At 46.4% G+C, this 20,532-nt stretch overlaps 1 protein-coding gene across 2 annotated transcripts; it reads left to right on the plus strand.

The window, feature by feature from the left end:
* The first annotated feature begins 826 nt into the window (after positions 1–826).
* ACOX2 (acyl-CoA oxidase 2) lies at positions 827–20,176 on the plus strand. Of its 2 annotated transcripts, none has more exons than XM_075514353.1 (15): positions 827–1,036; positions 2,103–2,280; positions 3,491–3,653; positions 6,090–6,241; positions 6,754–6,861; positions 7,615–7,734; positions 8,202–8,317; positions 8,732–8,904; positions 10,027–10,189; positions 10,891–11,081; positions 12,235–12,396; positions 13,409–13,514; positions 16,374–16,591; positions 18,345–18,477; positions 19,416–20,176. In XM_075514353.1, exons 1-15 carry the CDS (start codon positions 842–844, stop codon positions 19,476–19,478), a joined length of 2,241 nt encoding a protein of 746 aa, XP_075370468.1. In that variant the 5' UTR covers positions 827–841; the 3' UTR covers positions 19,479–20,176. The 2 variants fall into 2 exon arrangements, with proteins under 2 accessions (XP_075370468.1, XP_075370469.1); XM_075514354.1 differs by having other exon boundaries at positions 849–1,036; positions 2,108–2,280.
* The last annotated feature ends 356 nt before the right edge of the window (positions 20,177–20,532 follow it).

The following is a 20,532-nucleotide window of genomic DNA, read 5'->3' on the forward strand; positions in this document are numbered from 1 at the left end:
CAAGCACACCCTATTGCTCTGGCAGGGTGACAGAGCCTCACAGCGTCTTTAATCTACCAGACTCATCCCTAATGCACCGTCCACTGCCCGTGAGCACGCTCATTGCATTGCAGTCAGCTGTTCTGATTTATGGTTGCTCCTCATGGCTGCTGGGCTTGGCTCACTCAGGCTCAAGCTTAAAATTATAGTTATGCAAAACTACATCTGATTTCCCATCCTTTGTTTAACTCCCCACGTTAAAGCAACTCTACGGTACGGCGGATCCCACCTGGTTCACCTCCTTCCCTGACAAAGCAGTTTCCAGTGAGAGACGAGCAGCAGCACAGACTCATCGATGAACGGTGGGCAGGAGGGACTCCTCTCCCGTCAGGCTCATGCTGATGTAGCCAGGGCAGTGTGAGTCGCCAGCTCCTGCCCACTGGACGCCAGGACAGACTGCAGCAGGGACAGATTCAGGATCGCCGGAGATGAAGGCAGCACGCACCCCCGGGCAACCTCCCTCCGCTCCCTGGCACAACCCAGCCTGTGAGGCACAGCCCCCGTCTCCTCGCTTGCACCCCAAACTGCGGGAAGGGCTGAGGGCAGTGCCATAACTGAGCTGGGAAAACCGAGAGCAAGTCAAATCCATGGGGAAGCGGCGGTGAGCCCAAGGGGTGCTCTCCTCCATCCTGAGCAGGCTACAAAAAAAAAAAAAAAAAAAAATACTGGGACGGGGCAGGGCGACAGAGCTGGAAGTGCAGCCTCCAACACACAAATAGCCTGAAGTGAGATCAGAAAAAAAGCATTTTTTTTTTAAATGCAGAGGCTCCAGCCCTGTCAGCGCTGGGAGCTGTGGGATTTTATGCCTAGCAGGCACACAGGCCGCTGCCGGCAGAGGTCAGCTCCGGCATGCCTCCGCGCACACGCAGAAACACCCTCCGGCCTGGTCAAGCTCCGCTGGCCCCAGGGACAAGGTCCCTGCAGCGGGGACACGGGGAGCACAGCCCAGGCAGGTAGGCAGCAGCCAGACGGCTCCCCGAGGGACGTGTGGGACAAGGTACGTGGGGTTTTGCATTTGCACATGGCAGACAGACACGCGGATTTTTGTCTTACGCAGCCTCACGGAAGAGGGAGCTGGCGGCTGAGCCGTCCCGGTGCTCCAGCGCCGAGCCCAGCGCTTCCTGGTACGGCTCAAGGGCAGGTCTGGGTTACTCCAATCTTGTGTATTCAGCACGATGCTTTGAGGCTTTTCTCCCTCCCGGGACAATAAGACACCTTGGATTAAAGGTCGGAATATCAGAAAAGCAGGCATTAGGAACATATTTGCAAGAGTTTCCAGAGTTTTAATTTCTTATAGTATTAAAAATAGTTCAGGAAGGCAGGCAGCCTCTTCAAGGGACAAATCTGCTTTATTTTCCACACACCACGCTTGCTTTTTTTTTCTTTTTTTTTTTTTTTTCTTTAAGTATCCTGTGACAAATCCTTCTAACACGGGAATTACAAGGTTAGGAGCTAATGTAGAGCCGAGCCCCGCGGGAAGCAGGCTGAAGGCAGCGTGGGCAGAGCTGCCAGCGCCTGTGAGCGCAGGTCCGGGAGCCTCTTAGCAGGCGGCTGTGGGCTAGGCAGCCGCCGCAGCGCCCAGTGTCGGGGGGAATGGGCCAGGGCCCATGAACACAGAGTTGTGGGATATTCCAGCAGTAACTTCTCATAAAATATTGGGGACATACTGGTAAAAGAAAAAGATTTTATGTTTAAAAAAAAAAAATTCATAAAACCTGCCTTTTGAGCTCTTAGAAGTGCCCTAAATTTTCATTGTCCATATCATTGCAATAAGGACAAGACGGTGCCTAAATATTCATGCAATCTGTTTGTTTGTTTTGGTTTTTTTAAAACTAAGATGGAAGTGTCCCTATTTATGTACAAAGTACGTTCCTACACCTATTTTGCCGAGCACAGTGCCCCGCAATAGCTGTGCCCGCAGCGCAGGGAGCCATGCCGCAGGCTGCCTGTGCAAGTACAACATCCTGGCCAGCCTACTGAAACCACTCCTCGCTGCGCCCAACACCTTCATCAACCACCCACTGAAGGGGTGCCAGCGCCTAACGAGCCCCGTCCCTTCCCAGAGCAGCTCAGCCTCCGGGATGGCTCTGCGGGAGACCGGCAAGTACTCGCAGGGCTCGGTCCTCGGCAGCATGAATCCCGACCTCGCCAGCGAGAGGCAAACGGCCTCCTTCAGCGTGGAAAAGCTCACAGCCCAGCTGGACGGCGGCGCGGAGCACACTCAGATACGGAGGGCGGTGGGTGAGTGAGCCTCGCGAGGGCCCTGGCTGCGGGCTGGCACAGAGCGCGCCCACATCCCCGCTGTTTCTGCTCCCCCTTTGCACGGTGGGTTTCGTGCTCCCAGGTATTTGCCAATAGCCCACCTCTTAAAAAAGTGGGAGCGTGGAGTCGGAGTCCCTGCTAGTGTAAATCAACACCAATTCTCCGCAGCCACTCCCGCTAGCCGAAGCTTTTCCCCTTCCCTGCTCCCATCTCCAGTATCTCTGGCAAGACTGGTTAAACTGGAATACAAGGACCGAGGGTCACACGGGCGGGCATCTCTGTGCGAGGGGGATGCGCGCGGGGGCTAGCACTGCTGCGCGGCGATGCACGCCATGCGTGAACTGCAGCCGGCGACTCCCTCGGCACATCAGGCTCATCCAGGTGGGGAATTCCTTGTGTGGGTTGGCTCAGCCAGGCTGAGCCGCCCTCACTCGTGATGGGTGTGCCGAAAAATGGCTGTGTGCTCAGAAGGAACAGCGTGGGGGCAAAAAAACAAGCGAGCTCTTTTGTCTCTGTAACTACCCCCATATGATACCCTTATCAAATGAAAACAGCACAGGCCACTGGGATTGCCCGCTTCACGGTGCAACTGGAGTTCAGTAAAACTTTAAACATGAACGGACTCAAAGGTTTCAAAGCAAAAAGGGAGCAGCAAGAGCGTTCAGGCTGACACAGAAAGAGCAAACCCAGGAGTCGCTTTGCAATGCTGCGAAGGGCTGGTAAAGTCCCGAGCCGAAGCGCTGGTGCCGAGTGGGACGCCCGGCAGCTCCGGCCATTACCACCCTCCGGGCAAAACCCAGCTAACCACGGCTCTTGCTGCCGTCACAGCACGGGAACAGCAATTGGAGACAGAGGGATCCGTGGCATTTTCTGTCCGAGGCACAACGTCACCTCCGACGCCCTGGCCAGGGACGGTGCCTTACCCCGCAGGGTCACTCTTGCCGCTCGGCAGAGCCCTCTCTCAGGCCCACTCGCTTCCCCTCCCCTCCCCTTCTCCTTCCCCAACCCCACCGCTTTTCAGAGTTAGGCGTGACAGCCATCAGAGCCAGCACTGGCAAAATAAACCCTGCCTGCGGGCACCCTAAAAAGCCACAGCATCGGTATCCACGACCCCGCTCCTGCCCACTCCTCCCAAGCAGGGCTCGAGGCACTGCCTGCACCTCCCCAACTCTTCTGTGTTGCTTTGCAGTTGAAGCTATCGAACGTGACCCTGTATTTAGCAGAGAAAATCAGTATTTCCAGAGCCAGAATGAGAGGTACGAAGCAGCAGTCAGAAAGGCAGTTCATCTCCAGAAAAAGATGCACGAGATGGGATGGACTGAGAACGGACCTGAATTTAAGTACATTTACAGGTGATTTTTTTTTTTTTTTAACGTACCACTAATTTTTTGCTAAAAGTTTTGTATGCCAACAAGAATCGGCTTTAGCAAAGGCTGGGAGAGGCCAACAGTTGACAGATAAGGTTTTGATACAAACGTGCTACAGGTTTTTACTTTAGCAGCATGCTCGGGAAAAGGGAAAATGATGATACACAGCAGGGAACTTCTCAAAGAGCAGCACATGGCTACAGCGTGATAGATCACAGCAGTTCACATCCCCAACGTGGTATTTCCACTTCAGCGAGCTCCTTACTTGTGCTACAGCTCTCATACCACCCCTCAGACATTTTTAAATATACAACCACAATTGGAAGTGGTGCTGCTTCAGTTATGTTACTGACTTCCAGATAAATTAAAAATGGCATTTTCTCTATCTAGAAAGCCCGTATTGTATTAAAAAAAAAGAAAAAAAACCCAACCTAGTTTGTAGGTAAATGGAATAAAATATTTTTCACAGTCCTTTCCTCAAAAAAATTTTCTGAACGCTTTGCATGGGGTTAAGCTCCAGATTTTAATTTTAATTGCTTGCCCCTCCTTCTTTCTCCCTCTGCTAAATAAAAGTACCAGTTGGCTGTTGCCCGGGGCACACTGTTAGTTTGGTGGGGTTACGTGACCAGTAAGAAGGTGCAGGTTCAAAAGCATCATTCAAAAGGGATTCGTAGGGATTCGTAAGCCTGCACCTTACAAATCACCGCTGACGCTCAAAGTCACCTCCCAGTATTTCATCATATGAAAGATTATAATTTTTTACACTAAGCTCTTCACCGCCTGCAGCGAGTGGGACTGATAAAGGGGGAAATCTTCCATCACAACCTCTTAGACCTCATCATTATATTCCCAACAAAAAGCAGCGCTCTGCTCCTCCGTCAGAAGAAAAAAAAAAAAAAAAATCCCAGCAGGTTTTAAAAACCTGACAGAACTCAGCCGCCTCTCCCACCTAGGTCTGCCCTTACCAGGCCCCCTGACGCCAAGGGCTTCGGCGGGGCCAGCCCTGCGCTTTAATCCACCTTTTGCTGGATTGAGAGCCCAGCCTGCCTGGCAGGACAGCTCTTTTCCTCTTTTCTGATGAAACCCCAGGTGAGCACCAAGCTCCTACTGACAAAGTCCTGGTGCCTCCTGGTGCCAGACACAGTGAATCACCTGCACACATTTAAAAGCCAGCTTTTTTAAATCGCAGTTAAAGTAACATTATTTCCGGACGGGCTGCCAAGGGTTCACGAAGTCTTTTTCTGTTAACGAAAGCAATTTCCCTTTAACGTCTCTGTTCATATTTCCCCCCCCCACACTTTTGCAGCATGACTGATTCTCTCTCAGGGCCAGTATAAAAGAAAGGGCGCAGTCATTTGTTAAAAATAAAAGGTATTTATCTGGAATGAGATGCTCACTAGAGCACTGCAGTAAAGCAAAGTGCTAACAGCCATACAAAGCTACTGAGAACAGCGCAGCTACTTATTTTTAGGTATGAGAGGCCATGTGCTTATATCTGTGAGGTGATTCAACCCTATTCTGAGGAATCCCAGGAAGAGGGACTATATTCCTCATATTTTCTTGGGATTTCTCGCACACACACACACACAAACTTAAAACAAATGAGTTTCTGATTTGCACCATGGAAATTACGGGACTCAAGTTCCCATCCACAGCTTCTGGAATAGTGCTTTTTAGGACGTACGCAGCCCTATCAGCTGGCGATGGTGAAGTACCTGACCAGACAATAAACCAGGTGCTACAAGGATGTATTTGAATTTTTCCACAAGAAAAAAACTTCTCAAGTCAGGCCAGTTCTCCATGAACCCCAGTATTGTTCACTGACAGCAAACACCCAGGGAACAGTACAGCAACAAACCCAACGTACCGAGTATTTCCCCAGAATGGGAATGGGAAGGTTCAGGAAATCCAGGTCTCAGATGCCTCCATATGTAATTCAGTCTAATGTGCCCCACAGTGAACTGCCAGGGTTTGGGGGTTTTAGGGTAGGGTGGTGGGGTTTTTTTTAGCTCAGCCTTAAAATGTGACTTAAATAATCAGGAAAAAAATCCTATGAAGTAAAATAAAGATACAAAGGGCTCACAAGCTATCAGAGCCACAGGAGCTTTGGAGCTGGGCTGTGTTTTTAGGAGCTCAGCATCTGCTACTCAGAACAGATAATTCCTCTGAGAGCAAGTGAAATAATGAGCTAGCAACACTTAAGCAAACTATGTTATGAAAGAAGGAACAAAAGCAGCTTGGAAGAGCACTTTTCCTGCAATACTGTGTTGCTGCTGGACACTGGGTAAGGTATGACAATGCAGAAATCAAGAGGCAGCAGGTGGGACTGTCTGGTGACCACCGCAGCGTCACTGCCTCATTCATCACATCCCTGGAGCATCACATCCCGTGTAAAAATATCCCTTTGTGCCTTCTCCGCAGGGCACTGTCAGGAGATGTCGCATTTCTCCTTCACCGTGTCTTCATGAGAAGCATTTCAGTGCTGGGCTCCGATGAACAGATCGCCAAATGGATTCCTCTGGCCAGCCAGTACCAGCTCATTGGAAGCTACGCCCAGACTGAACTGGGGCACGGTAAGGCTGCAAAGAAAACGCAGCGTTTCCGTAAGACGAGAAGCTCTGGCCCAGATTCTTGGGGGAATATGAGTTCAAGCTGTCTGCTTCTCTGGGGCAGGGGTGGCTGGGGAGTAAAATGCCACCTTCATGTTAGAGGTTGATGTCCTCGGCGTTCCTCCGCAAGCTGGAGATGTGCCAGTTTTGGTTTCTTTGGTTTTTCCAATGTGGAAAAAACAAGAGCGAGGGTGAACGCTCACGGTTAGATAGCAGGCAGTCACCATCGGTGGAGGCAGCCAGGCAGCTTGCCCAAGCTGATGGCTGTCACCATGACCCAGGCAGCTTGCCTGAGCACCACGTGGCTCAAGAGATCTTTGCAGGAGATGGTGTGGGGTCGCTGGGAGCATCGTCCCACGGTTCTCGTCAGGAGGGTAAACCACAAAACCCTGGTAATACCCACACCAGCCTCCAGGGATCCTCCACTCTCTCCACCCTTGTGATACACCAGGAGATTTTTTTTTTTTTTTTTAAAGGAACTTATCTTCAGGGTTTGGAAACAACAGCAGTCTTTGATATCACTACGCAGGAGTTTATACTGAACACACCAAAGATCTCTGCCATGAAGTGGTGGCCTGGAGACAGTAAGTACCACACACAATATTTTGGTTTTCCTCATTTGCCTCCTTCAGTTACTTGGTCTGCCCTGCCCAAGCTCCATGTTTGAGGGCCCAGGTGCTAGCAGATGACTTCACTAAGAGATGTACACATCGAGAGGCAAGTAAGACACCAAAGGGTTTTGTACAATTTCAGAGGCCAGAAGGGAGCCACCATCATCTGTCAAAAGCCCTTGGGTGGCAGGGCTAGAGAACTTCGCTCAGGGAAACTCCTGCCTCTGCAGGAACCAGTCTTCTCTCCTTTGTAAATAATACTCAGACGACCAAAAACTGCAGGGAGGTCATCAGCATAAAGCATCAGCATAAAGGATTCAAGTCATCAGCCAGTCTCAGCATAAAGGATTCAAGTGTGAAATTCATGGCTCCCTTCAGGAAAGTATTTCACAGAAAATAGCTGGAGTTACTCTAACAGCCGCAGCACTTCCCACTCTCTCAGCACTGCAGGAACTTTAACTACTTATTTTTTCTCATCCGCTGCTGCAAACTGTTCACCTCACGGGCAGCGACAGAGGCAGAAGGATGATGCAACTTCCAAGAGCCAAGAGCAGGCTCAGAACGCAGATTTAGGCAATCTCCAGCTTCCAGCATCTGTGGATCACCCCTACCCTGACCCACGTGTTAGCGAGACCTCACACACAATTAGCACTGACTGCTGTTAACTGCGGAAGCGCTTGTGCTGTACCTTGTCTTAAGGGAATGGGGCTGTTTTTCATCTCGCAGTGGGAAGGTCAGCAACCCACACGGTGGTCTTTGCTCAGCTGCACATCCACGGGAAGTGCTACGGCGTGCATCCCTTCATCGTGCAGATACGCAGCCTTCAGGACCACTCACTCTGCCCAGGTAAACGACCCCAGACATCGCAGCGCTTGTGCAGGTGCTCTGCCTGTTTTGCCCTTAAATGTTTCCTGAATCTTTGGGCCCAAGGAGAGAGAGTTGTAATTGCCAAAACCAAACCAAGACAGATACCCAAGGCATAGTTATCATTAACCCCAACCGTTTTATCTAAGGGAAGATTTAATGTATCCTCAGGCATATCCAGACAAAGCTGTCTTCTTAACCAGGGCTCCTCTGACCACCTCTGCATTAACATCTCAGTTCTGAGCCCAGCCAAGACGGGTGACAGATGGATCATGGGAACAAACTACCACAGGCATTCGAATGCCTGTTTCAACCCTTAGGCGAGATCACCCATGCTGGGGAAGAAGCAGAGCTGAACGTGCCCTTCCTTTGAGATCCCCAGCCTGACACAAAATGGGGAGAAAAAATTTCAAGTGGAAGTAAGCTGGCCATGTTTTCTCCCGCTGCAGGCGTAACTGCAGGAGACATCGGTCCCAAAATGAATTTTGAGCACGTTGACAATGGCTACCTCATGCTGCAGAACATGCGCGTCCCCAGGGAGAACATGCTGAACAAGTTTTGCGAGGTATGTACAGACCCACATCACAGACTCGCCCGTCAGACTCTCATTGCACAGCCAGAGAGACAACAGGGACCTGTCTAAATTTAGGACAAAAATCTTCCTTTGAGGTGTCTGCAATTCTCTGTGGTTTTATCAAGGGCAGAAGTTACCTGAATCCTAAATGAAACTCGGTGTCAGGAGTTCCACCTTCAGAGGTTGGGGATCATGGGTCAGGCAGAACCTACCTATCTGAGCCAGAAGCAGTAGGAGTTTGTCTCTTCAAATGGATATGTTTCATCCATCATCCATAAAAATATTTAGTTTTGCATTCAGTGAAGGACTTTGATGTCCATTTTATTCTATGCATAGAGATTACACAACCATCCTACTAGTGAAGTATTGAAGAAGGTGGCATCTAACATCCTCCCTCTACTCTAGGTTCAACCAGATGGCACCTATGTGAGACGGGGGTCACAGAAGATTAATTATTTCACAATGACTACAGTGCGCATTTCCCTCATTTCAGACGAAGTTATAATACCTCTAATGAAAGCTTGCACCATTGCTATCCGATACTCTGTGGTTCGCCGGCAGTCCAAGTTAAAGCCTGGGTAATGCCACACAAGTCCGCAGAGGTGGGAAGGGGACCATACACCGTGTTCCCCCACACCAGTCTGTATTTCTACTTTTCATCTTATCTTTCAGCACATCACTGGCTTATTTCCTGGCCCAGATAGGGCATTACAAACATGCTTCCATGCTATTTACATTAACGAGCTTCAGTCAAAGTACAAGAGAATGTTTACAGTTCTTTCTAAGATAAGTTTCATAGTTTGGATAGCTCAGTGGTTCACACAGGCAACTTATTTTTCTTATAACTGGCCTTCCCATGTAATTCCGTAACTCAGCAGAATCCAGACAAAGCGGACAAGTTGCTGAATTCTTATTCCATAGCATCCTACTCGTGGGTGCGACATTAAAATACCTTCCAACATCCACAGTTCCAATATCCACACTTTACAACACTGAATTTTACTAGTCTGGTAAGAATCCCTGTAATTTTTAAATACATATTTTCATTTGAATGGATTTCAAAAATTTCCACTTAAATCTCCTTTCAAAAGCAAGAAGATCCTAATGAGAAAGTGGTTTGGTTCAGACACAAACCAAACACAAGAGCACAGCATGCTGAACTATTGTCATAACCAACTCCATCATTTAAAGTCCTAAGTGTACTAACGACAGCAAAAGTGGTAAAGAACAGCCAAAAAAAGATCAGAAAGCCTAAAATAATTTAGGCTCAAATATTTTCAGAGAAACCTATCTACACCCAGGCCCACGAGATCCAGTTTGAAAAGCAAAAGTTTTTCAGGGTGCAGTGCCACCGCCTCCCCTATAACACCTAACAACTTGCTGTCCTTGAAGCCTTCATCCTCATCCTCGCCCGCGGTCCCTGTTCCCCCTCCAGACCGTCCGATCACACATTGCAGCCTTTTCTACTCTCTTGGGCTGGATCACCAACACAGCAGAAAAATCACTTTTTTCCTAGTCAGGCTTGTTTCTCTAACAGCTTAGCAAGCTGGGCAGATTTGCTGCTACGAGATCAGCCCAGTCCTGTTCACATACCGCTTCTTAGTAATGCAAAATGCCATTTTTCATTATGCAATAGGTAAACTAACAGTAGCTGCGCCCGTGTCCGCGCTTTCCCTACTTCATCAGCTGTCTTCCAACAGGGACCAAGAAGCAAAAATCCTTGACTACCAGACTCAGCAAGAGAAATTGCTGCCCCAGTTGGCAGCAGCCTATGCCTTTCATTTCATCAACGACTACCTGCAGGATCTATTTGACAAGGGGTACAGAGAGATCCAGAGGAGGAACTTCGACACGCTGCCGGAGGTGAGCTACAGCAGGATTCGCTCGTACAGCTGGTTTGCACTTAGGCTGCACTTCTCATCTCTGAATATCAAAGTATTTTAGCAAACTGGACAAGCATTCCTCTCACCACCAGACAACTGGAGAAAGAGGAAGCACTAAGAGATCAAACAGCTTGTCCCAGGTCCACAACCAGTCAGCAACAGCATTCGCTTTACCGCCCCAAATTTTTGGCTTTGGGAACTATTGCAGAGTGAAAAGTCCTTGAAAAGCATGTCCGTTTGATAAAAACCTTGTTCCAAGTAGCTGGTGGCGCAAAGCGTTATTTCACAACTCCATCTACAAATGTACATGCAAATATCCACTTCTGAGCCAAAACCAAAAAATGTGACTTTTTAGATAGAACGTAAGATTTTGCAACTGGAAGCCTGAAGTGAAAACACGGTCTGAACAAGGGCTGCCAAAGTCACTGCTGGTTGGGAGAAACCCAAAAATGCATAAACTGACCACAGCGTGCCCAGCACGAGGGTGTGCAGCATCCCAGGCAGAAACCGAAGGCCAGGTTCAGGGAGCTGGGTGCTACACCAGCAAGCGAAGGACGATCTGACAGGGATTTCATGCCCAGAAATTGCACAAAATTAAAAAAGGAAACTTACTCTGAGGATTGCTTTAGAACACTTTCACCATTAACCCTCTGCCTTTTATTTATTTTTTTTTTAAAACAGCTCCATGCATTTTCTTCGGGCTTTAAAGCCATGGTTACTCAGTACGCCACTTCAGCAGTGGAGATCTGCCTCCGGGCATGCGGGGGACATGGTTACTCCTCGCTGAGTGGACTGCCTTCCTTGTATACTAAAATACTTGCCTCTTGTATTTATGAAGGGGAAAACACCATTTTGCTCCTGCAAACTGCCAGGTAACAATTCAAATTTGTTCATCTAAAAGCCTGCCCCCTCATTTATTCAACCTCTACCACTTCTTCTCCAAAACCAGTAAAACCAGCTACTCCTTTCTCACAGCACCTTCTAAAAACAGAACTCAGGACATAAACTATTCATGTCTTCTGTCTATCAGGCATGGAGGCGTGTGGGAATGGGATTATCTCCTCTATTTTTGGTTTGAGGATGTATGCAGGTGCTGTTCTGCATAACCTCCTTTTCCTCTTTGTCTAGTAGTGCAGCAAAAGCATCGCTATACAAGTTTTGCGGTTTATTTTTTTAAGCAACTGATGTAAAGCAATATTGGTAAAGTGAGGCTGATTCAGAGAAGGCAAAGTTGTTGAATACTGAAAGCAGATGAGTCATGCTCCAAGAACACCACTTTCCTCCGAACACGCAGACTGATGATTATCCAGAGTAGATGAAATACAGAGGGAAACCACAGCTGCTTGAACTTTTAATAACGTGTGCTTTTACTAGAAGGAGAAAACCAGTACGCTTCCAGGGACAGAGGTGCTACCGCGTAGCTCTGTGCTTGCACGCAGACACTTCTGCACTCATTACTGCTTCTTCTTGCAAGATCAATAGCAAGGTCAAGAGAAATGCTGTAACCTTTGACTTCCAGACCTGGTCAGGTTAGGTCATAGCAGAGGTGCCAAAAAAATAAGGGAGCGGGGAATGCTCCTTGGACACACGTTTAGCTCCAAGAAAGGCTCCCATGTTTGTTAACATAATGTGACTGTGCGTTGGGGATCACAGAGGGTGAGACCAAACCACCATTAAGACTCCCAGAGCATTAAGACTCAGGCTGCAAAGTTGATAATGTATCTAATCACCATGCTGCTGAGACTGCTAATAGACACAGCAAGTTTCTTCCTAAAAATTCATCAGTACAGATTGCTGTAGCATTAAATACGGTAGACAGGCTACCCCTGAGACCCATCACAGATCAGGTTATTGCGAATAACATACAAAACAAAAGGTCATTACTTATTCCAGTCCATTCTGGACCACTGGTGGGATGGGTCACACCTTGCTGCTCCTCACCTGAGCCCACTTTACTTTTTGCATGACCATTTGCCGCACGGCGATCACAACCATACCCTGCTCTGACTGTTACCCTCTTCCCAGGTTCCTGACTAAGTGCTTCACGGCAGCCAGCGCTGGCCAGCCTGTTCCGCCATCTGTCACTTATCTGGCTGCAGTGAAACCCGGGAAGTGTCCAGCCAAGAACAAGTTGGATTTTCTCAGACCAGATATTTACACTGAGGCCTATCAACACACGGCAGCCAGGTCAGTACAGAGGACGGAAGACAGGGTTTCTCTCTTTGACATCAGAAATGTGTTAGGAGCTCAGCTTCTTCCTTGCTTTAAAGGGAGGTAAAATAACATAGGTTACACAAGAATTGACACCAGCTGCTCCTGAAAAAGAAAAGGAAGACTCACACAGGATTAACAGCCATGTCAAATGTTCAATACGAAGCTTTCACATTCAGAACATCAGAAGTTTTTAAGCCACGTGCTACCTAACAGCTCTATTGCATAGAGTTGATTCTATACCGAGCTGATGGCACTATTTAAGTAAATCCCAGACCACATCACTGAGTTGCCACCCAGCAAAACCTTTAGGCAACTGGACTCTGTGCAATTCTATCCAGAAAGTTAAAATTTCACATACCTGTGAAACTGCTGGTCGTTTTCAATTAACACCACAGCAAACACAGGGCTTCTCATTCTGTCTGTAGCCTTTCAACTACACATTCAACTACTCAACACAAATAAAAATGGTATCATGAGTGGTCTCATTAGTATTATGTGCACGGTTATGGGCCATATAGGCGTCATCTCTGAAAACCAGGTAAACAGAGAGACAACCCTACTGTCATTCAAATCAGTGCAAAACCAGAGCCATTCTTCCGAAAGCTTCGGTGTCAACGAGAGCAGGATCTGGATCCCTGTGTAGAAAAGTAGAAACATAATGTAACATCAGTCCAGTATTATCACCACTTTGTTTTGTTTTGCAAACTCTCCTTACACACATACAACCCAAGAAAAACTCAGCAGACCCCCTGGTAAACTACCCTGGAAGCTGAGAAGGCAGAAATCCTTCAGTACCGGGGTGGTCTGGGTGCCTCTCCCAATTTGTACTTACATTTTGCATAATCTAAGCTCGCTCATACTGAGTGTAGATAACTTCAAACGTCAGAAATGCCATTTTGCCATATGAACACACACGAGTTTGAGTATGAAAGGAGTGCATGTGGGCTGCTATATTCATATACAATATGCTTTTTCAATTTTCCAGACTCATAAGCAGCACAGCAGCTAAACTACAGGACTTGATTCAGTCTGGAGTCAAAAAGCATGACGCGTGGAACCAGTGCACAGTGCAGCTGGTGCAGGCTGCGAAGGTTAGCAAAATTTAGCTGCTTATTTGATGTTTGTCTTTATGATACAATATGCAACAGAAACGGCACAATTAGCTTAAAGTCTCAGCACTGTTTATTGTTTTCTGTTAGCGTTTAAGGGATGCCACAAAGACCAGGGCACCGCTGTGGTCTGCACGGTGGAAAAGTCATAGTAAGAAGCAATTCCTGATCTGAATAATTTGCCGTGTGAATAGGCCAGGTAGAAAAAGACTAGAGGGAGTAGAAATGAAAGGGAGGGGGGAAAAAAAATACATTCACAGTTATGCTGCCACTACTAGCAGAATCAGACCTCCCATATCCTGTAACAAGAACCCACCATCACCCACCAGCTAATGCTCATCTTTTTATAAGAATCCAGCTTTTCTGGCTCCCAGAGGAGAGCTTCCCCAAAGCCACCCTACTGAAAGGTGGTGGAGTCGCAGCAAGGGTGAAACATGCCCGGTATTTCTTACATCTACCGCTCTCACAAGGAAAGATAACTGCAGGGAAAACAATGCAGAGCAGTGATAAGTGCAATGGTAATTACTACTGAAAGAAAAATCAAATCAAAGTCAAATTACTAAGAGATTCAAAGCCAACTCCCAGTTCACATGGATTAGAGAGGCAACCAGCATGCCTTCAGCTGAAGCAGGATCAGGACAGCAGCATTTGTTTCCCAAAACAGGGGTTAGTTAGTACAGAACTAAGCAGAAAAGAAAGCAAGAGGGGAGAAAAGCCCTAAATTTAAATGAAAACCAAAACCACTGATACTTCAGTATCTCCAAAAAACAAAATTCTTTTTTTTAATATGCAATTAAGTGCAATTCCTCTACAATTATGAAGGTCTTCCTTCCTTCCTAAGCTGAGGAAAGGAAGATTGTGAAACAGACCCATGGCTTATTTTAACTTCATTCAATTTTTAATGAAAAACATCTTGTCGTAATCTACCGTTCAGCCAGAACCAACCCAAACTGAAATGGGCTTAGCAAGAAGCCCCTAACAGGGAAAAAGGAACCCTGCACATACCTAACTGTGGTGATACCATCTTGGTGATTTCATAGTAGGGAACAGCGCCCTTGTAGTCAGTCAACTAGATGAAGTCCTCGATGAGTCAAACTCTTTCTCAGCAACAGCCGCGATCCTTTCAAAACCATGGGAAGCGTTGATCCGCTCATACCGGTAAGCACGGTTATAATCCTTCAAAACAAGAACTCACTGAGTAAGGGAGCAAAGACTTGATCTCAGCAGCAGCATTTTTTGTGGTCACCTGCCTGCCGTGCGTCACCCCCCATTTTCAATTACACAGACTCAGCGGAAGCAGCAAGTATTCAATGCCGTAAGCTTGAAAAAGAGCAGAAAAACTGTGTAATTGCCTCAAAAACAAAGGAGACCTCCTATAAACAAAGTGACCTTTTAAAATTACTTTTCCCAATAATTGTTTAAATGTAAATATCTTTTTAGTGGAATGAAACTGAAGCAAAATGTTCTTATTTGAGACGACCTCTAGAAAATGCTCTGACCAGTGCTTCCCGCACACAAACCTTGAAAAGCTGTTCCCTCCTGCACCCACTCAAATGGGTGGCCGAGGTCTCTGGACTGAAGAGCAGGGGACACCACGTGTCAGAGGAGGAGCTGGAATCCAGCTCTCTCTCAGAAGCGAGGAGAAGCTAGACACAGGACTAGTCAGAAATAAACTATTTCTGAAGAGCCTAACGTACGCAGAGGGCTGGCCGTGGTATTGTCAGCGGCGATTGTGCTGCTAGACTCTTCAGAAAATGGGATGTGGGCCCCCAAAGTTCCTTAGATACTTCAGGGAGAGGAAGAGTCACCCAAACCCCTCGAGTTTCCCCCATAACTTTAAAACCTTGATAGCCTGCTGCCTTCTTGGGGCACTTCTGTATTTACTTCTTATTCCACACCTTCCCTGGAGACTCACCCACACGACTGGCACGGCAGCTGTATGAACTGACGCCTGCCAGCTCTCAGCTGAGTGGCTCAGACACTGGGTACGGCTTTGCTGCAGACTCCACACAGGTTTAATTGCTTGAGTGGACACCCAGCTTCTCAGGCAGGTTCTGCAGTCCACGCTGGCCTCCACGCTGCTTGACCGTGCCGGCAGGAAGAGCTGCGGTGCAGGCGTGCCGTGCTGACACCCACAGCTGGGAGGAGAGCTGTACAGTGGGGGAGTGAACCCACACAGATACCAACACCACCCACCACCTGCAGTAACGTCAGCATAAAGAGAGTCACCCTCCCAAACAGGTAGAGTCAGCCTGCTTCATTTGCTCTGGTCCTCAGCTAATATTTCTGTAACTTGGCAGTTAGACTCTCTACTGGTGTCTGACCCAGAAATTATCAGTTTACTTAAAACCACAAAAGTGAGAGGCAAGTTGGTTGTTCTTCTGTGACAACAGATGTTCTCAGAGCTGAAGCCCTATAGACGCTGAGCCCGAGGTACCATGAGCCCAAGGTCTTCAACAAAAGAGTCTTCTCCTGTTGATGTATAACCAAGATTCACTTGCTAGGGGTCAACACAAGCACATCCCAATGTGTTTCCATCACACAAACTCTTTGGGGTATTCATCAGAAATATTTAGAGTAAGTACTACCATGATTTCTGAAGCGGTTTTCTAGAGTTTACAAATACCACAGTGTTGACCGTTTACACCCCCAATTCTCTCCTCTGCTGTCGCTGTAAGACGCGAATGCAAAAGGCCTGGTCAACCAGCAAACAAAGAATACAGACTGGCAAAGTGCCAGCGAAATGAAAAGGTTTTATATTCTTTGCAAGAACGTTTGAGTCACTTGGCCTACTAAAAGTCTTTTGAGGTGCATTCACTGTTGATTGCATTTGTTTTCCAGGCTCACTGCCACTACACCACAGTGAAAAACTTTGCAGAAACTGTGGAAAAACTCGACACCAAGGCTGGCATCCAGAAGATTATGAAACATCTTTGTGACCTCTTTGCATTACACGGGATCTTCTCGAATGCAGGAGTCTTCTTGCATGACGGATACATATCTGGAGCTCAAATGGACATGGTCACAGCATCATACCTTGACCTCCTGGCTGTCATTCGGTGAGCTACTCTAGCATGAGAGGAGACACACAGCTATTCAGTTTGTCCCTTTAATAGATACAAAATGGTGCTGCTGTACCTATGGCAACCTCTCCAAAGTCAATTCACCTCATTCGGTTTTTATTTTCATTGCCTGGCAGCACAAGAAATTGATTGAAACATCTACGCAGAGCTCGTTTTCACAGAAAACAGACCTAAGTGTCCAGCTCCTCTGTAATCTCTAATTTAAAGTTCTGTAACATGAAATCCTAAATTATAAATCAAGAAGTCCTGAATGCTTTCTACCATTTGCAGTAGAGCAAGAGCAGGAAAATATGTAGTCAGAGCAGCACTGGCAGGAAGCAGCCACAGCAACCGATCAGACGCTGCAAAATCTGCTTAAGCCGTGGCTAATACAGCCTACTCTGTTGCCATGGCTGAGTTGCAAGCGGTACCCAAACAATCCTGCCTACTGCTAGTTCAGATGCATCTGCTCGACACCATTTATTACTAACTACGTGAATTCTGAGATATGCTAAGGTTTTAACTTACCACAACACTCACAAAGGCTTTTTGACAAAGGGTTCGTCTTTCGCTACTCAGTGCTGTTTGTTAAGAACAGATCAACTTACGGTGCAGAGAAGTGAGTTGCTACTGTATATAAAATTCTACTTAAGCCACCTGGAGAGAAACAAGAATACGCCATAACCACGAGCTGAACAGGACTGAGCCAAACAGCAAGCATTTGCAGAACCGATTGCAGAATTCAAGTTAAGCAAGCAGCTTAACATAACATTTTCAAAAGCCTAACACATTGGTGTCTCTGGAATTCATCGCAACTTCTCTGTGTTAGTCCATGCCTTGTTAACAGGATTCAAGAACGGAGTGGATATTTACCTGGGTAATTAGAGTCAGTTATTTACAATTAGTAGAAAGGATACAAACACTTCCCGGTCTGTAGCAAAAACCCAGCCCTTCCCAAAGCCCCAAACAGCCCTTCCCCAAAAGGAACTGGTAGATGCAAATGCCAACGTTCGAGCAAACCTCTTTGCATCCCTGTACCTCAGGTGTGGGGTACAGCCAGCGTGACTTCCTACACCCAGGACGATGGGAGGACGAGGACAAAGAAACCATCTCCTGCTTAGAAGACGCTGTCACTACACAGATGTCCTTATGCTCTCACTATCTGTTGCTGACTGCTGTCAGATTGGCCCCTGGGCTAAACGGGCCCTTGGTGCGGCTCAGGGTTGCTTTGTTCTTACAGACACAAAGAGGGTAGAAGACCTTGGCACCGCATGATGAGGCAACAGAAATACTTAAGAGCAGATGAAGGTTGAAGATCAAAGCACTTCACATCAATCTAGTAGTAACTTTATTCCATTTTGTAAGACAAACACATACAGCATAAGAAAAACAAAACAAAACAAAAACGACAAAAAACAAAAGCAAGAACTGGCAGAGTCTGCTGAGGAAACCTCTGACGTGAGATTGAGTCCTAAATTGGGGAATTAGGGACGGACCCCAGGTGATTACAAGACCCTGCAAATACCCAGTTCAACAGTACAGACAGCTCAGGGCATTAGTAGAACATGCCTCTGAGGAATTGAAACAAGCAGGATTTTCCCCACAGTGCAGGCAAGGGGAAAAACCGGCACAAGCTTTTTAGGCCGAGGAACCTGGACAACTGACTTTCAGGTTTACCTCTGACTTATCTTCCTCCCTTACAAAGCAATACCTGCTTCAGTAATATGAATGTCATTCATCTGCTCCTTAGGAAGGATGCTGTTCCACTAGTGGACGCTTTTGACTTCACAGATAAGAGCTTGAATTCTGCGCTCGGCAGTTACGACGGACAGGTTTACCAACGGCTTTACGAGTGGGCTCAGAAGTCACCGACCAACAAGCAGGTATGGATGCTGGACTACAGCCAGGCAACTTCTGCGTTAGCCAGAGCAGAAATTTTCTTTTAGTAAAAGCAATACAAATAGAAGTAAGTGGAATAAGAGCCTTCAATCGTTAGTATCTCACTCTGAACGACCTGTGATACTCCAGTTATGCCACCTATAGTCTTAGCTCAGACATTTAACCTAATGATGAATTACAGCCCCCAGAGTACTGGAGCTTGTACCTAGGAGCTGCATTGTCATGTGCCACCAATGTGGTTTTGGTTTCTAAACTTGTATCGCTGAGGTAGCATTGCACAAAATAAGCTAAAACAAAAGTCTATTTAGATAGTTTACAAATTATGGAACAACACTAGATGGCTGCAAGAGCCACTAATTGCAGGGTATTTTCCATTCACTGGCACTTTTACTAGTGCAATACTTACATATTTTTTTTTTAATAATATGTTTAACCAGAAAGAGTATAAATGTTAAACAAGGCAATTTCATCCTTCATGGTCTTTAGCACTTTACTTTCACTTCTTAATTCATCCATATTGTGGAGTGATGTAAAATTCTGCACGATGCAAATAGCTGTTGCTCTGTTTGAAAACCCATTTTGCCTTAAGTGAGATTTTTACTGTGGTAATCAGCAACCCTTTGAAATTCTACAGCTGAACACAAAATTTGCCTTCAGCAAACATTCAAGTTCAAGCATATTTTTTGAAGTTAAATAGTATGCTGTTCCATTTGGGATGAGTATTGTGTACTGGTTATGAAGGACAGCACATACCATAGGGAAAGAGATCTTGCATAGCTGAAGTAGCTGGCTGTTCAGGTTTTTTTTTTTTTTTAACAGTCTAGCTTTCTGTATTTCAGAGGTCATTCTTAAGAAAAAAATTATAGCCTTTTCCTTCTTCTTAATTACCATTAATTCCCTTCCACATTCTCTTTCTGAACAGATGAGCCCAGCCTATGAGAGGTATTTGAAGCCACTTCTTCGCAGCACGCGATCGAAAATGTGAAGACCATGATCTAAGTGAAGGCCACACATTTCCTCCTGTTCTTTGTGCAGCAGTACATTTATGAAGCATCAGTAATGACTAATCAGAATTAATAATCAGTTGCTTACTCGCAGTTGCAACAAGTATGAAACAAGATTCTTAGCCATCCATTTGCATTTAATCAGACAGAAGCCAAACAATGCTGAGTGGTACCCACTGCTATGAGGCAATCTAGTCAGAAATAGCCTAGGGTTTGCTGTTTTCTAACCTGAAGTGTCCTGATAACATCAAAACTATGCCATTTGGCTTTCTTATCCTTTTTCTAAATCCACTGTATGATGATTAAGGAAAAAAACCCCCACGTTATGAGCTCCCCCTCAGTGTGTTATAAGTGTACAGTGCCTTCAAAAATAAAAAACCCCACACCTGCCTGCCCCCAAAAAACCTCACTTTACTGGAAAACCCAAGGAAGGTAAAATGATGGTCCTTGGTTTCTTAGGAACAACTTGCTCTGTGAGATCAAGAAGTATATTAGAGAGTACATCTGTTTGGACAATTAAAATAGCTCTTAACTTGCTCAGCAGTGGCATGTTCCTGGCTAACGAAGATTCAGACAAAGCTGATGCCAACTCCAGTCTGCAGAATTTACTTTCCCATTAATAGAGCTGCTCATACTGTCTTCCTATAAATCTTGGGCCCCCATAAAGTGTATTATTTGGAATACTGCTTCTCCAATTATTATACTTCATAATTATGGAAAGGGCAGGCTGATCCAGGCCAGTCATTAATTTGCTAATAAATTAAGCATTGCAAAGAACATCTTGTGATTATAATTCAATGCCAGTTAACACAGATATTTCTTACCACATGTTGCAGGAAGGAAACAACCACTTTTCCTGAGCTTCATTGGTTCAGCTTTTCCTTCCCCCCCTTATAGGAAGAATAAAGCTCTCACTGCCTCTTATTGCAAAAGTCAAAATCCCTACAGTGTATGAAGAGGGGGAGACAAAATATTACAAATACAGCCCTGAGACAGGCCTTCTGAGTAAGAGATGGGATGGAAAGCTTCCACCTT

The sequence above is a fragment of the Mycteria americana genome, chromosome 11 (assembly GCF_035582795.1).
Source record: "Mycteria americana isolate JAX WOST 10 ecotype Jacksonville Zoo and Gardens chromosome 11, USCA_MyAme_1.0, whole genome shotgun sequence".
Lineage (NCBI taxonomy): Eukaryota > Metazoa > Chordata > Aves > Ciconiiformes > Ciconiidae > Mycteria > Mycteria americana.

Excerpts from the sequence above, each read along its gene's own strand:
- ACOX2 (XM_075514353.1), top strand. The coding sequence starts at position 842 with ATGCCTAGCAGGCACACAGGCCGCTGCCGGCAGAGGTCAGCTCCGGCA. Across the intron at positions 2,281-3,490 it reads TCAGATACGGAGGGCGGTGG|TTGAAGCTATCGAACGTGAC; the intron begins GTGAGTGAGCCT and ends GTTGCTTTGCAG. Across the intron at positions 11,082-12,234 it reads TTGCTCCTGCAAACTGCCAG|GTTCCTGACTAAGTGCTTCA; the intron begins GTAACAATTCAA and ends CCCTCTTCCCAG.